Source organism: Carettochelys insculpta, chromosome 17 (genome assembly GCF_033958435.1).
Source record: "Carettochelys insculpta isolate YL-2023 chromosome 17, ASM3395843v1, whole genome shotgun sequence".
Lineage (NCBI taxonomy): Eukaryota > Metazoa > Chordata > Testudines > Carettochelyidae > Carettochelys > Carettochelys insculpta.
Window position 1 is genome coordinate 29,857,839 of NC_134153.1, and position 12,855 is coordinate 29,870,693.

Sequence of the window (12,855 nt, forward strand, 5' to 3'; positions counted from 1 at the left end):
CCCACACAGAATTGTCATTGTTGCTTCTGTTATTGACAGTGATGGGGAACCAGATTCTAAGCCCGTACCTGATCCCAGCAGTTCCGACCCCACCCAGCTGCTGACTGGCCCTGCAGCTGATGGAAGCACCGATAACTTATCCGACTCCACTCAGGACCTGATGCTCCCCATCACGCTGTCCCTCTGTGGTGGTCTTGGAGGCAGCAGAGAAATCTTGCACAGTAGGTCTCGGAGAGAAGGAAGAACCTACTATTAATCTTCAGACCATGCCACTGGGGTGTCCTCTTCCTCCTCCTCCTCTGGGCAGAGCTTATTGCACTGGGACAGCAGCTGGCTCTGCAACAACCAACCCCTGCTCCTCAATCCCATCCTGCTCTCATTGGGAGGAAAGGTGCCTAAGCAGAGGTGCAGTACAGAGAGGGAGCGGAGCTGCTGCAGCACTGTGGAAGTGGCTGGTGGGGGAGCTGTCTGTAGGACCCATTCAAGGGACTAGGGAGAGAAGGTGCAGAGCAATGCACAAATGTCTGAGGATTCCCAGGCTGCCTCCTATGAGTCATCGTGACAGCCATTGGAGAGCTGCTAGTGTCCCTCTCTGATTCACATAAGCTTAACTTTCTAGAGTGGGATCGCTCAGGAACTGGTGGGCTGGCGTTTCACCTCTTCCCATCCTCTTGTTCCTGCTAGAGAAGTTCATGGAGAACATCATCTCCTACCAGCAGTTTGCTGAGAATCCAGAAGTCCTCGATGACCCAAACCTGGTGATAAAGATCCACAAAAAGTGAGTCATCGCCGCTTCTGGCTCAGCTTCTCCTACCTTCCCCTGAAGCCAAAGAAATCACCCTCTGAACACCCAGGATGTCAGTGGCTGCTGTTTGCGTTGTATTGTCTAGGCTGGGATGTTGTGGCACTTGCTGGCTGTCCTGTGGGACATAGACACAACTGTGGCCTGGTAGTTGAGAGGTTTAAAATGGTTGGGGGTGGGGGGAGGAGCTCTCCACAACCAATAAGACCTGGAATGTGGCTCTTTGGTGCCCTTGCACCAAATATAAACTTCAGCCGTTTCCAGGACTTGCTCTGTTCTTTCTCTAACCTCCTAGCTTGTAAATGGCTGTTGGTGTCCCCTTCGCAAGCAAGTGCTCTGCTGGCCTCCTGCAGTTTAGCCAGCATGCCCTGGTCACTTGGGGGGTGTGTGAGAGCTGGCGTGGCTTCATCCCTGTGTCCCAAGTCATTCCCTCCCAGACAGCTGCCACGTCTCCTGACCTCTGCTGGCCTCTGCCGAAGTCCGGTCCAGTGTAGGTGCCTAAAGTGCAGCCGAGTCTCCCCTTCAGCCTTCCCCGCCCGCCCTGAGTTAGGGCCCTGCCAAATTCTTGGTCCCGTTTTGGCCCAGTTCAGGGTTGTTGGGATTTAGAGAGTGCACAATTTTAAATCTGTCACGTCCTCGCCGCTAGAGATGCTGACCCAGACGGGAACCGGGGGGCGGCGGCAAGGTTATCGTGCTGCTACCCTACTTCTGTGCTGTCTCTGGGCCAGGCCGTTGGAGAGCAGTGGGTGTGAGGGCCCCTGCTGCTGCGGTGCGGGGTGCCCCACAAAGAGCTGCTGCTCGTCAGCTGCCCAGCTCTGAAGTGTGCTGGCAACATCACGCGCCCCTAGAGTAACAGTGACCCCTCACAGCTCCCTTGTGGGGTCCGTGGCCCCAGTCTGAGAGACGCTGCTCTTTGGGAAAGATGTGCTGTGCTGGGTAAAAGCCCACGTGAGATCGGATTTCACAGGGGAACCCACGTTTCAGTCCCTGAGGTGTTTTTTCACAACGGTGGATTTGTAGGGCCCTACGCCGCACTGCTGCTACTTAACTTGCCGTATCTGCTTGTCCTGGGCAGCCTCCTGAGGCGTTAGCACTTCCTGGGCAATCGCCTTCCGCTGCTTCTTGTGTCTTTCAGGTACTATAACTGGGCGGTGGCTGCCCCCATGATCCTCTCCTTGCAGGCGTTTCAGAAGAACATCCCCAAGGTAAATAACAGGCTGTGGCCCTGCAGAGTCCCTTGCCCTGAGGGGAGTTCTCTTCCTGCACTGCTAGACTTTCTCATCCAGGGTCACAGGTGCTCTGCCAAGACTCTTGACCTCAGTGTAGTGAGCAGCTGTAAATGCCCATCTCTATAGACGGGGGTCAAGGAGGGACAGAGGCATAGAGAGGGCAGATAAGTCAGGGGTGTGAGCTAAGAGCCCTGGGTCCTGGTCCCTCATCGCGCACAGTGCTGATCCGCCCTCTGCTGTAGAAGGGTCCATGCCTACGTGCTGCTGTCAGTGCCCAAGCAGGGCAGCTGGGAAAGTGGAGAGGGCAAGGAAAGCTCCGAGATGCAGGTTGGTAACATCAGCCTGTGGACAGGGCTGAGCCACATACCCCTGACCTGTGGAGGAATTCAGTCTGCTCTGGCCTTTCCAGTTGGCCTCTGCTTCTCAGGGACGGGTTGTGGGGCTGACGAGGGGTTAGGGAGGAAGATGAGGTAAATACTATGAATTTTTCCCCCTCAGCACATGTTCAGAGCTTGGACAGTGGCTTGGCTGTTGCCATCCTGAGGTAATCCAGTGAGTCTGCCCTGTGACCATTCTCCAGGCTAGGGCTCCCTTGGGCACAGACGGCACTGCCTGTGCAGCAGGGCTTGTGCCCCTCAAATTCTCCCATCTTCACAGAGCACCACTGACCGTCTAGTGAAGGAGAAGATGCCCAAAAAGAGTGGCAGGTGGTGGTTTTCCTGGCGGAGGAAAGACTTGACGGCTGAGGAGGTAGGTGTGGTGGCCGTGACTGAGTAACTCCCTCCTCCCCTCTCTGCATTCACCTGCCTGCAGGCCAAACCAGAGCAGGGCCTTGCAGCTGAGCTGAGGTGGAGACTGTTGACAGTAACATCTGAAAATGGGGATTAAGCCACGGCTAAGTATCTGCAACCCCCAGTGCTACTGGAAGATAGCGCTTCTAGCTTGGACTGGCCGCGGTGTCGGTGCATCTGGTGAAGCCGACAGGAGAGCTCTCCCCTCATCATAGTAAATCTGCTGGATTCTTCGGCAAGGGGCAGAAGCTATGTTGGCTTTCTTGCTGATCTGGCGCTTAGGCTGCCATTGCTCAGAGGGTGGCTTACGTTGAGACACAAGTTATACAAAGTAAGTGGTGACGTAGCTCTAGCCCTAGTACCTGAGCTCTTGGTGTGGAACTAACTGTTGTGACTCCACATGTAAGAGTCTTAACCCTAAACCTGGATGACATGCCTAGAATTACTCCTGTAAGAGCCTGGGGGTCAAAGAAAAAGGAAATGTGCACAGAAGTGGGGAGCTTTTCAGGCGAAGACCACAAAGTACTGGACTGAACTCGCGGTAGACACCGGCTCCTTAGGGGAGGAGAGATGGCCCCCATGGTGCCAGGGGTGACTCCTCATCTCTTGTGCTGGAGCTGGGGTTGGGTAAGACTTCCCCTTCCACCCGCCACCCTAGGTGCTGGTGGGTTTCATTGTGAGTCAGTGCCCAGCACCACCCTGACAGCCAAGCAGGCAGCCTTTTCTCTTGGCCTTTGAGCTCTCAATGGGAAGATCTCCAGGAGTAATGGTAGAAATGCCTATGTCCACAGCAGGAGCCCAGCACTGGAGAACTGCAGCCAAGTCCCACCTCAGAGAGGTAAGCGGCTCTCTTGTGGTCGTTCTTGGTCTGTGGTGGAGGCTGGGCTGGAAGTAAAAGACAAATTGCTCTTCCTGATGGCTACCCCCTGGCGTGCCATTACATCCTCACCCCAAATGCTGGAAGCTCTGGAAACCCTAGTGAAGCACCCTGTCCCTCCCCTCCCCTCCCCATCCCCTCTGACCCTACCACACCCCATTGCCAGCCAGTCTACCTGCGCAAGGCCGACCATTCTTCCAGGGCCCTGTCACACTTCTGTCCAAAGCCTGGTCTCTCGGTGGTGCATGGAATAGTTCTCATGTCATGGCTTGAGCTGGGGCTCCTGGTATTGCTGCGGTGAAGCTGCGTCATTTCTCTCTCCCTCCTTCCTGTGTAGGAGGAAGATGGAGCCCTCATCCAGCTACGATGGCACATCCCCAGTGCTGAGACCTGATGCCACCATCCAGAAGTTTCTTCCCACCTACAAGAAATCCCTGCGGCTCTCATCGGATCAGATTGTATGTGTGTGGTGTGTGTGGTCAGTGCTGAAGGGAGAACTTCCTCTCTGAAACTGAAGAGAGGGCCCTTCGGATAGGTCTGCCACTACTTCAGTGTGTGCTAAAGAAACGATCTGCTTCGGGGGGGCAAGATGTTTAAGGCCTTCAGGAGCCTTAACATCTTGGTTTAGGCCCATGATTCCCCGCTCGGAGCTTGCTAGTGTCAGCATCAGGTATGGCCCCTGGTTGGGTGGGAGACATTCAAGAAGGAGGCAAGTCGTATCAATTGGTAGCCTCACCCGATCCGTGGATCCCCCTCCCCAGAATCCATGTTCTCTGGGGTTCTGAGCTGCAGGAGCTCTCTGGGCTGAGAGGTGAGAAAGAGGGCCCTGCTCGCTGGTGGGTAGAAAGATCCCATAGAGGTGTCTTGAGCAAAATCCAACCCAAGTAGTTTTATCTTCATGTCTGAAATTCCCCTGTGGCTTCAGCTGGATACCACTGTCATCTTGCAGAAATGGTTATGCTGCTGCGTAAGAGGTGCGGTTAAACCACTACTATACCGTTCTTAAAACGCTACTATGACATTGTAGGAACAAAGTCTGGACCCCGTGTAGAATCGAGCAGGAGGGTTTATTATGCACAGCGCTGGTGGAGTACCACCTGGCCTATCAGGCTAGATCAGTGAAGCACTGTCAAGCAGTAGGTTACAAGTGATTATATAGGATATCAGTGGGCGGTGAGAGGTCCTAGGGCCCTGGATAGGTGCTGGCAGCAAGAGAAGATGAGCACAATAAGCCAATAACATGAAACGTTACACAATGGCTCCGCCTGTAACTTACATGCAGCATTTTAGACAATACAGAGGTGTGTTGCTTTCTTTTTTTCCTTTAGTCATCTGTTTAAACAACATATACATTGATTCTAGTCCCGCTTATGTATCCATGGGAGTAAGGATGCCTTTGTTCGATTGGCTATAATCTGTGGGTCCATATCTGAAGGAGTTAAAATAAAACAGTGAGAGTACATAACGAGCATCACATATTTGTAACACACTGTTCTTGTATCCGGGGCCTTGGGTTAGTGACCTAGGGAAATGTCTTGTAGAGAATACTGAAAGGTTGGAGGGTATCTCATCCCTGGCAGCTCAGGTTTGTTTTGCAGCCTCTGGACTTGGCCTTGGAGCCCAGTTGCTGTGGTTATCATCTTTCTCCAGACGATGAGAAAACTAAGGCCTTGCTTGTAAGTTTCTTCTCACACTAGCTGTATTTGTGAACCATGACACATGTTATGAGTGAGTTAGGTCTGTACCAGACTATGAAATTTGAGCATAAAAGTGAGGGTTCTTAACAGAAGCCATAATACGCATCAGGAACTTGGGATTTTCACCCTACAGTCGTGCCCTGGGAACAGCTGCATTCCAGAAGGGTTTGACGTGGGGCGTGCATGCAGGTAGAACTTTGTGCCATTCTCTTGCACTGAAATGTGTTGAAACACATACTCACATAGGCACTTCCACTGGGAGAGGCATTGTGTGACTATCGAGGCCTCTTTTCCCTTCTTGCTGTAGAAGAGACTGAACCTTCAGGATGGCCCCAACAAGGTGGTGTTCAGTGTGACCACTCAGTACCAGGGAACATGTCGCTGTGAGGCCACCATCTACCTATGGAAATGGGACGACAAGGTGGTGATCTCTGATATCGATGGGACCATCACCAAGTAAGGGCCCCTCTTCTGTTGTCTGCAGGCAGAGCATCCTTAAAAGCTGATGTACATGGCCATGGGCCTGTCTCTGAGGTGCCATAAGCCTGCCAATGCCTGGAGGTCTGGTGCGATTCCCAGTTTGTTTGTAACTTTTTCAACTGCTGTATTTAACTCCTTCCTCTCCTCCTAGGTCTGATGCTTTGGGCCACATTTTGCCGCATCTGGGAAAAGACTGGACCCATCAGGGCATTGCCAAACTCTTCCATAAAATCCATCTGTAGGTATCTAATAAGTTAGAGGTTTTTTTGGTCAGGTGTGTGTGAGGCTGTCTAGAAGGTCAGAGTCATCCAATGACCTCTTTGGTTTTCCATATGTGGATGGCACCAGCAAGGGGCAGGGCTTGGAGTTACTTGATGTTCAGCCGAACTGGTCAGTTGCAGCCATAGAAACCAACTTCCCCTCTAGCTGGGGGTGCTTGGCAGGCCCTGTCCCTGCTCCATCTCTTCCCCATATCATCCCTGAATGTGCCTGTTTCTGCTCCTCTGCCTTGCTCCTGGAGCTTCCAGGCCACCTTGAGTGGGCTGTTTGTGACATTCTGGGATAGCTGGGGGAAGCTGGTCAGCAGGGCCACCTGTAGGCATGGTCATGGGCGGGACGGGGGGTAAAGGCAGACAAGGTCTTCCTCTGCCTCCCGGTGGGTGCTCAGCACCCACTAACTTTTCTCTCCATGGGTGCTGCAGCCCTGGAGCATTTGTGGAGTTGGTGCTTGCAGTAGCTGGTTTCAGGCCTCTTGAGTTGGGGCCCACAAAGGAACTGCATTCAAAACCACCTGGACTCTGTGTGCGTGCATGTGTGTTAAGTGAGCTAAATGTGTTGGAAGGTTGTCCTTTGCAGCCTGGCAGTTAGACCCGCACTCTTGTTGCATTCCAGCCCCAGTTGCGCCCCTTGGGGGCGGGGGGAGGTGAGTTTCATTGGGCTGTGTCTGGTATTCCAGTTTGTTTTATGTGATCTCGGATCCACCACTAAGGGGTGCTGCCTGCCTGTTCTTGGGTATACTTGAAGCTGCAATGGGCCTGGCTGACTTCAGAGTGTTTCCTCTAGTGGTGAATGAGCAAGACACAGAGAGCAAGCCAGTCCCTGCCCATGGATCATGGGTGAGCCCCCAGCCTACTGCCCTCATGGAGGGCTGCTGGGATTAGTAGGAGAGGAACTGAACCATAGAGGGGAGAATTTGCACTTTGATCCTCTTGCCATTTTACACGATCTACTGAATGAGAGGAACTGACGGACCTGGGACTCTCCTGGTCTGTATTACCTCTAGTCTCGTCCCTCCACTGGCAGAACAAACAGTAACCTGCACCGAGGCATGTGCAATGTGTACCACCAGGAGAAACAGTGCTGGGTGTGGGCACTCTGCTAATCAGGGCTTGCACCCTTCCTCTGGGCCTGGAGCACAGTGCCCTGCCAGCCCCATGGCAGCTGAGCCCAGGGACAGCAGCGTCGCCAGATGTAATCAGCGGCCCTGGTGCATGGAGGGCTGGGTGGCTTTGCACACCTGCATGGTGGGGCCAGGCCTTGGAAGAGTCAGTCTCCCAACCCCAGCCCGGGGGTCCTACCTCTTTGTGGCAGTGGCAAGGGACGTAATGATGCTGCAGCTGGCCCAGAGTCAAGCCTCTGCCACTCCTGCCTTCTCTGTTCTAGGAATGGCTACAAGTTCCTGTACTGCTCAGCCAGGGCCATTGGCATGGCGCACATCACCAAAGGGTACCTGGACTGGGTCAAGGACCAGGGCTGTGCCCTCCCCAAGGGGCCTATCCTGCTGGCCCCCAGCAGCCTCTTCTCAGCCTTCCACAGGTAGCTCTTCCCTGGTGGGCTCTGGGTTGCCCCTCCAGAGCAGCTACGCTTGAGTTTGCACCCACCTTGCTCTATTTGCTGGCTCCTCCTTGGCCTGAGGGGCGCTGGCCTCCCCAGTGATGGGAGCAGAGCAAGCACTTGGGCAAAAGGCTTCGCGGGCAGAGGCTGGGAACCGTGCAAGCCCCTCTGCTGCATGGCAAAGGTCTCAAAGTCCTCGTACCCCCCCCGCCGAGCCAAACACCTCCCTGGTGGCGTTTAGCCTGTCTTCGCTTCAATGTCGCGCACACGTGTTCTCCCCGCTACCACGTGGGATGGGATTTAGATGCTGCTGCTCACCCATCTCCAGAGGCTGGTTCCTCAGAATCGGTTTCTGCAGCTGTAGCCCTCCCCCTAAACAAATAGGCTCTGTCCTCCGCAGGGCCTGTTCCCTGGGCTTGGGCGTCTCTTAGCATCCTGAGAGGAGTGGTCGGCACTGGCTGGACGACCAAGTAGCTCGTTAAACTCTGCTGCATGGGCCTGGCTTCAGAAAGCGCCTGCCCCCTGGTTCCTCTGGGCTGGTCCCCAGTGGCATTAGGTGGTGTTCTCCTAAGTGGAACTGCCCCTTGGTTCTGAGATCTGCCAGTCCCCTGTAACAGAAAGGGCCCAGCTCTGGCTGGCTGATGGCAGCCTTGCTCCGGAAGCAGGAGAGCGAGTGGGGGTTGGGCTTCTTTGTGTCTCATCACCTGCCCTAGTCACAGGGAGTGGCTGGGACTTCCCTTTTAGGATGGGCTGATGCTGCCCCTTGACTCTGTGCCCAGGGGGTCCTGGCACAAACAAGTGCAATGAAGTCCTGCTGTCCTACAGCCTGGCCCAGCCTGGCTCTGTCACCTCTGACCTGACGACCACCTCTCACGTTGCAGGGAAGTGATAGAGAAGAAGCCGGAGGTGTTCAAAATCGCCTGCTTGACCGACATCCGGAACCTGTTTGGCCCCATGAAGCAGCCCTTCCATGCCGCCTTTGGGAACAGAGACAATGTGAGCGTCTGTCTCCCTCCCGGGGGGTGGAGTACCAGTGCTCAGTGCTTCCATGGCTCTAACTGGTCTGATTGGCCTTTCTCCGGCAGGATGTCGACGCCTATAAGCAAGTGGGGGTGTCAGAGTCTCGTATATTCACGGTGAACCCAAAGGGGGAGCTGATTCAGGAGCTCATCAAGAACCAGAAATCCACGTAAACCTATCTGCCTCTTGTACTGCCTTTAAACCGGGAGCAGCCCCTGCCACCACCTTTCATGCCCATCCATAGCCCTCAGGGCTGCTGCTGACCCTCTTTCTGGCCCAGCATGGACTGTGGGGAAGCTGCTATGCTCTGGTTCCTACATGGCTCATACCAAAAACATCCTGTGGAGGGTCCAGGGGCCTTACCTGACCCCTGGTGAGCCAGGGATTAATGCCAGCTCCTCTTACACCAGGCAAGGGTAGAAGAGGAGGTGCTTGGGGTGTGGGACTGGGCAGTGCCTTTCAGAAGGTTGGGCTCCATAGTCAGTGACCTAGAAGTGGATTGAGCCTCAGCCAGGAAGTCTCCTCTTCCTTGCTGGTGCCTAAGTAAGGGGACTTGCTTCCTTCCTGTATGTGGCTTTCCCTGGGGGCACGGGCCTCTCCAGCTTCAACTGTCTCCTGCAGAACGAGCCCACCAGACTACGTGTGGCCACTGGCATTGTTGTGAGAGGCAGGCCACAGCTGGGTGCCTGGGCATGACCCTGCCCTTGTATGTGGCACGAGCAGCTGGTGGGCCTAGTCGTGGTGCGTTGTAGGCTGTGAAGCAGAGGTGCCATCGGCACCTTCGGGCTGCTCAAGTGCCTGGACTGGGAAGGAGAAATGGGGCCTTGTAATCCTTGCATGTTGATCCTTTTCCTTGCAGGTACGAACAGCTGACGGAGCTGGTGGAGCTAATCTTCCCCCCGCTGGGGCAGGGTGGTAGTGTCGCCTTGCTGTGTCCAGAGTACAGCCAGTTCTCCTACTGGAGGGCCCCAGTGCCACTCATTGACGTGGAAGATCTGGCCTGAGCCACTGCAGAACAGAGCTCTGGTGAAGGCCGCACAACCTGCCAGGCCTTGACATAGCAGCCAGTGTTGCCTCCTGCCTATTCTGCTGCTGGGGCGTTTCATTTCATAAACACTGGACTCGTCCCCTCCGGTTGGGGAGAGGTGGTTAATCCAGGTTTTGACTCAGAGAAAAGCTTGTTTACCCAGTAGGAATTGGATGTGTTTTCCCATAACCCCCATTCTGGCAGTTCAGAGTGACTTGTTGGTTTTTTGTGGTGGGGGGAGTTGGGTTGATCACCTTGGTGGGTCTCCACTGTGGCTGCTGCTACCTCCAGCTTCACTGCTGCTCCCTGGCTCAAGGTAGCTATTAAAACAATGTGGCTCTTGCAAGGTGAAGATCCCCTTCCTCATCCTACCCAACAACCACCAAGAGTTCAGAGCTTGGATCAGCTGAGCGGCAGTTGAACTGCTCAATAATGTTGTTCCCTGATGAGTGTCAGGATTAAAGTGGTTGGTCACAAATAGCAGCAGTGCTTCGTGCCTTTAAAGCCCTGGGTCTGTCTCAGGTTTTCGCTCCTGTAGCATGGGCTTTCTTGCACCTTTTTGAGTGGGGCTTAGTTGGGCATCTCTCTCCTCAGGGGTTTCTGTTCTGAGCCCCTGTCTCCCTCGCAGAGAGCAGAAGTGGCTTGTGCTAGGCAGTAGTGGTGAAACACATTTGATGGTGGGATGTGAGAGCCAGCTAATGAAGCCGTCAAGCAGTGGTCCCCAAACTGGTTCACATTCTCCCTTTTATGTCTCTGCCTCCCAGCACCGTGGCTCTGCGAGTGGGGGGCATGGAAGGGGTAAAGGCAGGGCTGGCGGGTGCTGTACCACCTCCACACCTCTAGTTTCTAGGCCTGTGGTTCCAGGTGCTCTCATCTAGTCAGTGCAAAAGGACCATATGTTTTAAATCCTCTATTGGCTCTTGTCCGTATAACTCTGAGAGGGAGGGGGACACTTCTGCTGTTTGCAGCTGCCAGGTAGGCCATGTATGTAGCATCCTGCCTCTGCCCCCAGCAAAGCTCGCGCCCAGTGGGGCTGGCAGCTGGGCCCCAAACATGTGCCCTAGTGTCGGTTCAGCCCTACCTGCAGACTGCTCTCCTCTAAGAAACTCGTGAGCCTGGTGGTCCCCAGGGAGCAGCCATGGCCTCGGAGCTCAGGTCTTAAAGCCAGACTTTGCACAAGGGCTCAGGGCCCATCTTCTCATCCAGACTTTCCAACGAGTCAGCCCACAGTGTGCTCAGCCCTCTGCCAACTCGGGTCGTAATTGAGTGTCATGCTGGAGACCTGGCTGAAGTTGGTTGAATGCCTTCTAGGAGCACTCCCTGCTCCATTCCTCAGCTTGACACTGTCCTTGCAGACTTCTACTTATGAAATAAATAGAACCAGGAGCGTGCCAACTGCTGCAAGCTCCTGTGAGCACAAGCACATTTGGCATGTAACCCCTGTTGTTGCATTTCCACCAGCAGGGCCCAAACAGGGCTGTGAAAGTGCCCTCTCCCTGCAAACTGCTTGATCTGGAAAATATCCCTTGTGAGCCAAGCCTGGCGGCCTCTCTGCAAGCCAGGCCCTCTGTGTGCACCTCTTTCTGTAATTCACAGGGAGCTGCTTGACACCAGAAACAGCAGCAAGAAGTTTTATTTCTTGTTCTTGGTACAAACCAACTTCAGCATCTGAATGACTGTACGAAGTTTTGTCAAAATAGACTTTAATAGGATTTCACAACTGCCCTGGTAACCCCCTCCTGCCCCTGCACTGTGGAGGAAAGATGCAGGCACATGCCAGCACCTTCTGCGGAGGTGACAAATGCCCATTACAGCCCCACGTTATTTAGCTTTTTAACTCGATTGTCCAAGAGCAGACATCCAAACTGTCAGAGCGTTTGAGTGCAGGGGTCAAGAAGGAGGTCAAATCTAGCACCATGTTTGAGGAGGCAACGTGCCTCCCCGATTTCTCCTACGGCCCTGTCAGAAACAATCACGCTCCCCCTGGTCTCTTGAACATCCTACATTGTCTCTGCCTGCCCTGGACCTGCTGGCCTCAGCTGCTTCCCGTTGGGAACCATAGACTATCCCCCCCACCCTGGCTCCAAAGAAATTTTGGTTTATCTTCCTCTTAATTGCTTGCTTTGGGGTCTCTGTCCCTCTTGAAGACATCATGGAAGCCAGTTGTGGCCAGAGCTCACCTGCTGCTGCAGCGGAGGGCTCTTTGGAAGCAAGTAGTACAGCTAGCACAAACTGTAAGGTAGCCGTCTCAGCCCAGAGAGGTAAAGGGTAGTCAGCCCGGGGATGGACCTTTCTCCCCTCCGTTTAGCCAGTTATCCTTGCTGCATCCAGGCAGAGATATACCCATCCCATGCACCACTGGAATCCCAGCAAGGAAAGGCTGGAGCAGCTAAAGGATGGTCTCCGAAGGCAGCCTTGGTCTCTGCTCCTAGCCCTACTGCAGTGCTGAGCTCTGCATCCCCAGCAAGTCAGGTTGGAAGGGCAATGCTCTTTCCTCCTGTGCAGGGGCTTGCGCTAAAGCTGCATTGCATGGGAAAGGACATTTCTGGCTGCCCTCTGGGGCAAGCAGCTGCCCTGTGCTTAATGGGGGACGCAGCGCGACGGGGAGCACCGCTTCAGCCTGTGTCTGACATGCTCTGGTGCGATGGGGCTCAGGGCAGAATTGTGGCTCTAGCAGGACAGGTGAAAATGATGGACTGGAAATGAGTAGGGGAGGAAAGTGGGGAGCATGATACAGGAAGTCCCTCCCCTGCTTTGGCTGTGATCCCGGTTGCACACTCCTGTCTGTGTGATAAAGGGGAAGCAGCCATGGACACGCAGTGCCTGGTGCAGCCTGGGAGCAGACAAACCCTATTTCTCCAGACCTACAGCTGGAGCAGCGGGGCAGTAGAGCCACTTATGGGTGGAAAGGGTCTACACGTATCCACCCCCCAGCTACTGCTTAAAGCGCTCCCCTGGGCTGCAGGCCCTCGTGGCTTAATGCCTTGGCTTTTCAGCTCCAGATTAGCCGACGAGCAAAGGGCTGTAGCCAATTTGCTTGGTCTGCAAACACACAGGACCCCTTCCCGCCCACCCGTTGTTTCTGTTAAATTCAGGCCT

At 54.5% G+C, this 12,855-nt stretch overlaps 1 protein-coding gene across 3 annotated transcripts in view; it reads left to right on the top strand.

Moving 5' to 3' along the window:
• The window catches only part of LPIN3 (lipin 3), a 47,355-nt gene extending 37,121 nt beyond the window's left edge, over positions 1-10,234 (top strand). For all 3 annotated transcript variants that reach the window (XM_075012229.1, XM_075012230.1, XM_075012231.1), the window contains exons 9-20: positions 40-221; positions 685-778; positions 1,938-2,007; positions 2,689-2,781; positions 3,614-3,660; positions 4,037-4,157; positions 5,704-5,852; positions 6,028-6,114; positions 7,539-7,691; positions 8,591-8,705; positions 8,795-8,898; positions 9,589-10,234. In XM_075012229.1, the coding sequence (XP_074868330.1) occupies positions 40-221; positions 685-778; positions 1,938-2,007; positions 2,689-2,781; positions 3,614-3,660; positions 4,037-4,157; positions 5,704-5,852; positions 6,028-6,114; positions 7,539-7,691; positions 8,591-8,705; positions 8,795-8,898; positions 9,589-9,733 (1,360 nt within the window). In that variant the 3' untranslated portion in view covers positions 9,734-10,234. The remainder of the gene's footprint in view (positions 1-39; positions 222-684; positions 779-1,937; positions 2,008-2,688; positions 2,782-3,613; positions 3,661-4,036; positions 4,158-5,703; positions 5,853-6,027; positions 6,115-7,538; positions 7,692-8,590; positions 8,706-8,794; positions 8,899-9,588) is intronic.
• Positions 10,235-12,855: the final 2,621 nt, after the last annotated feature.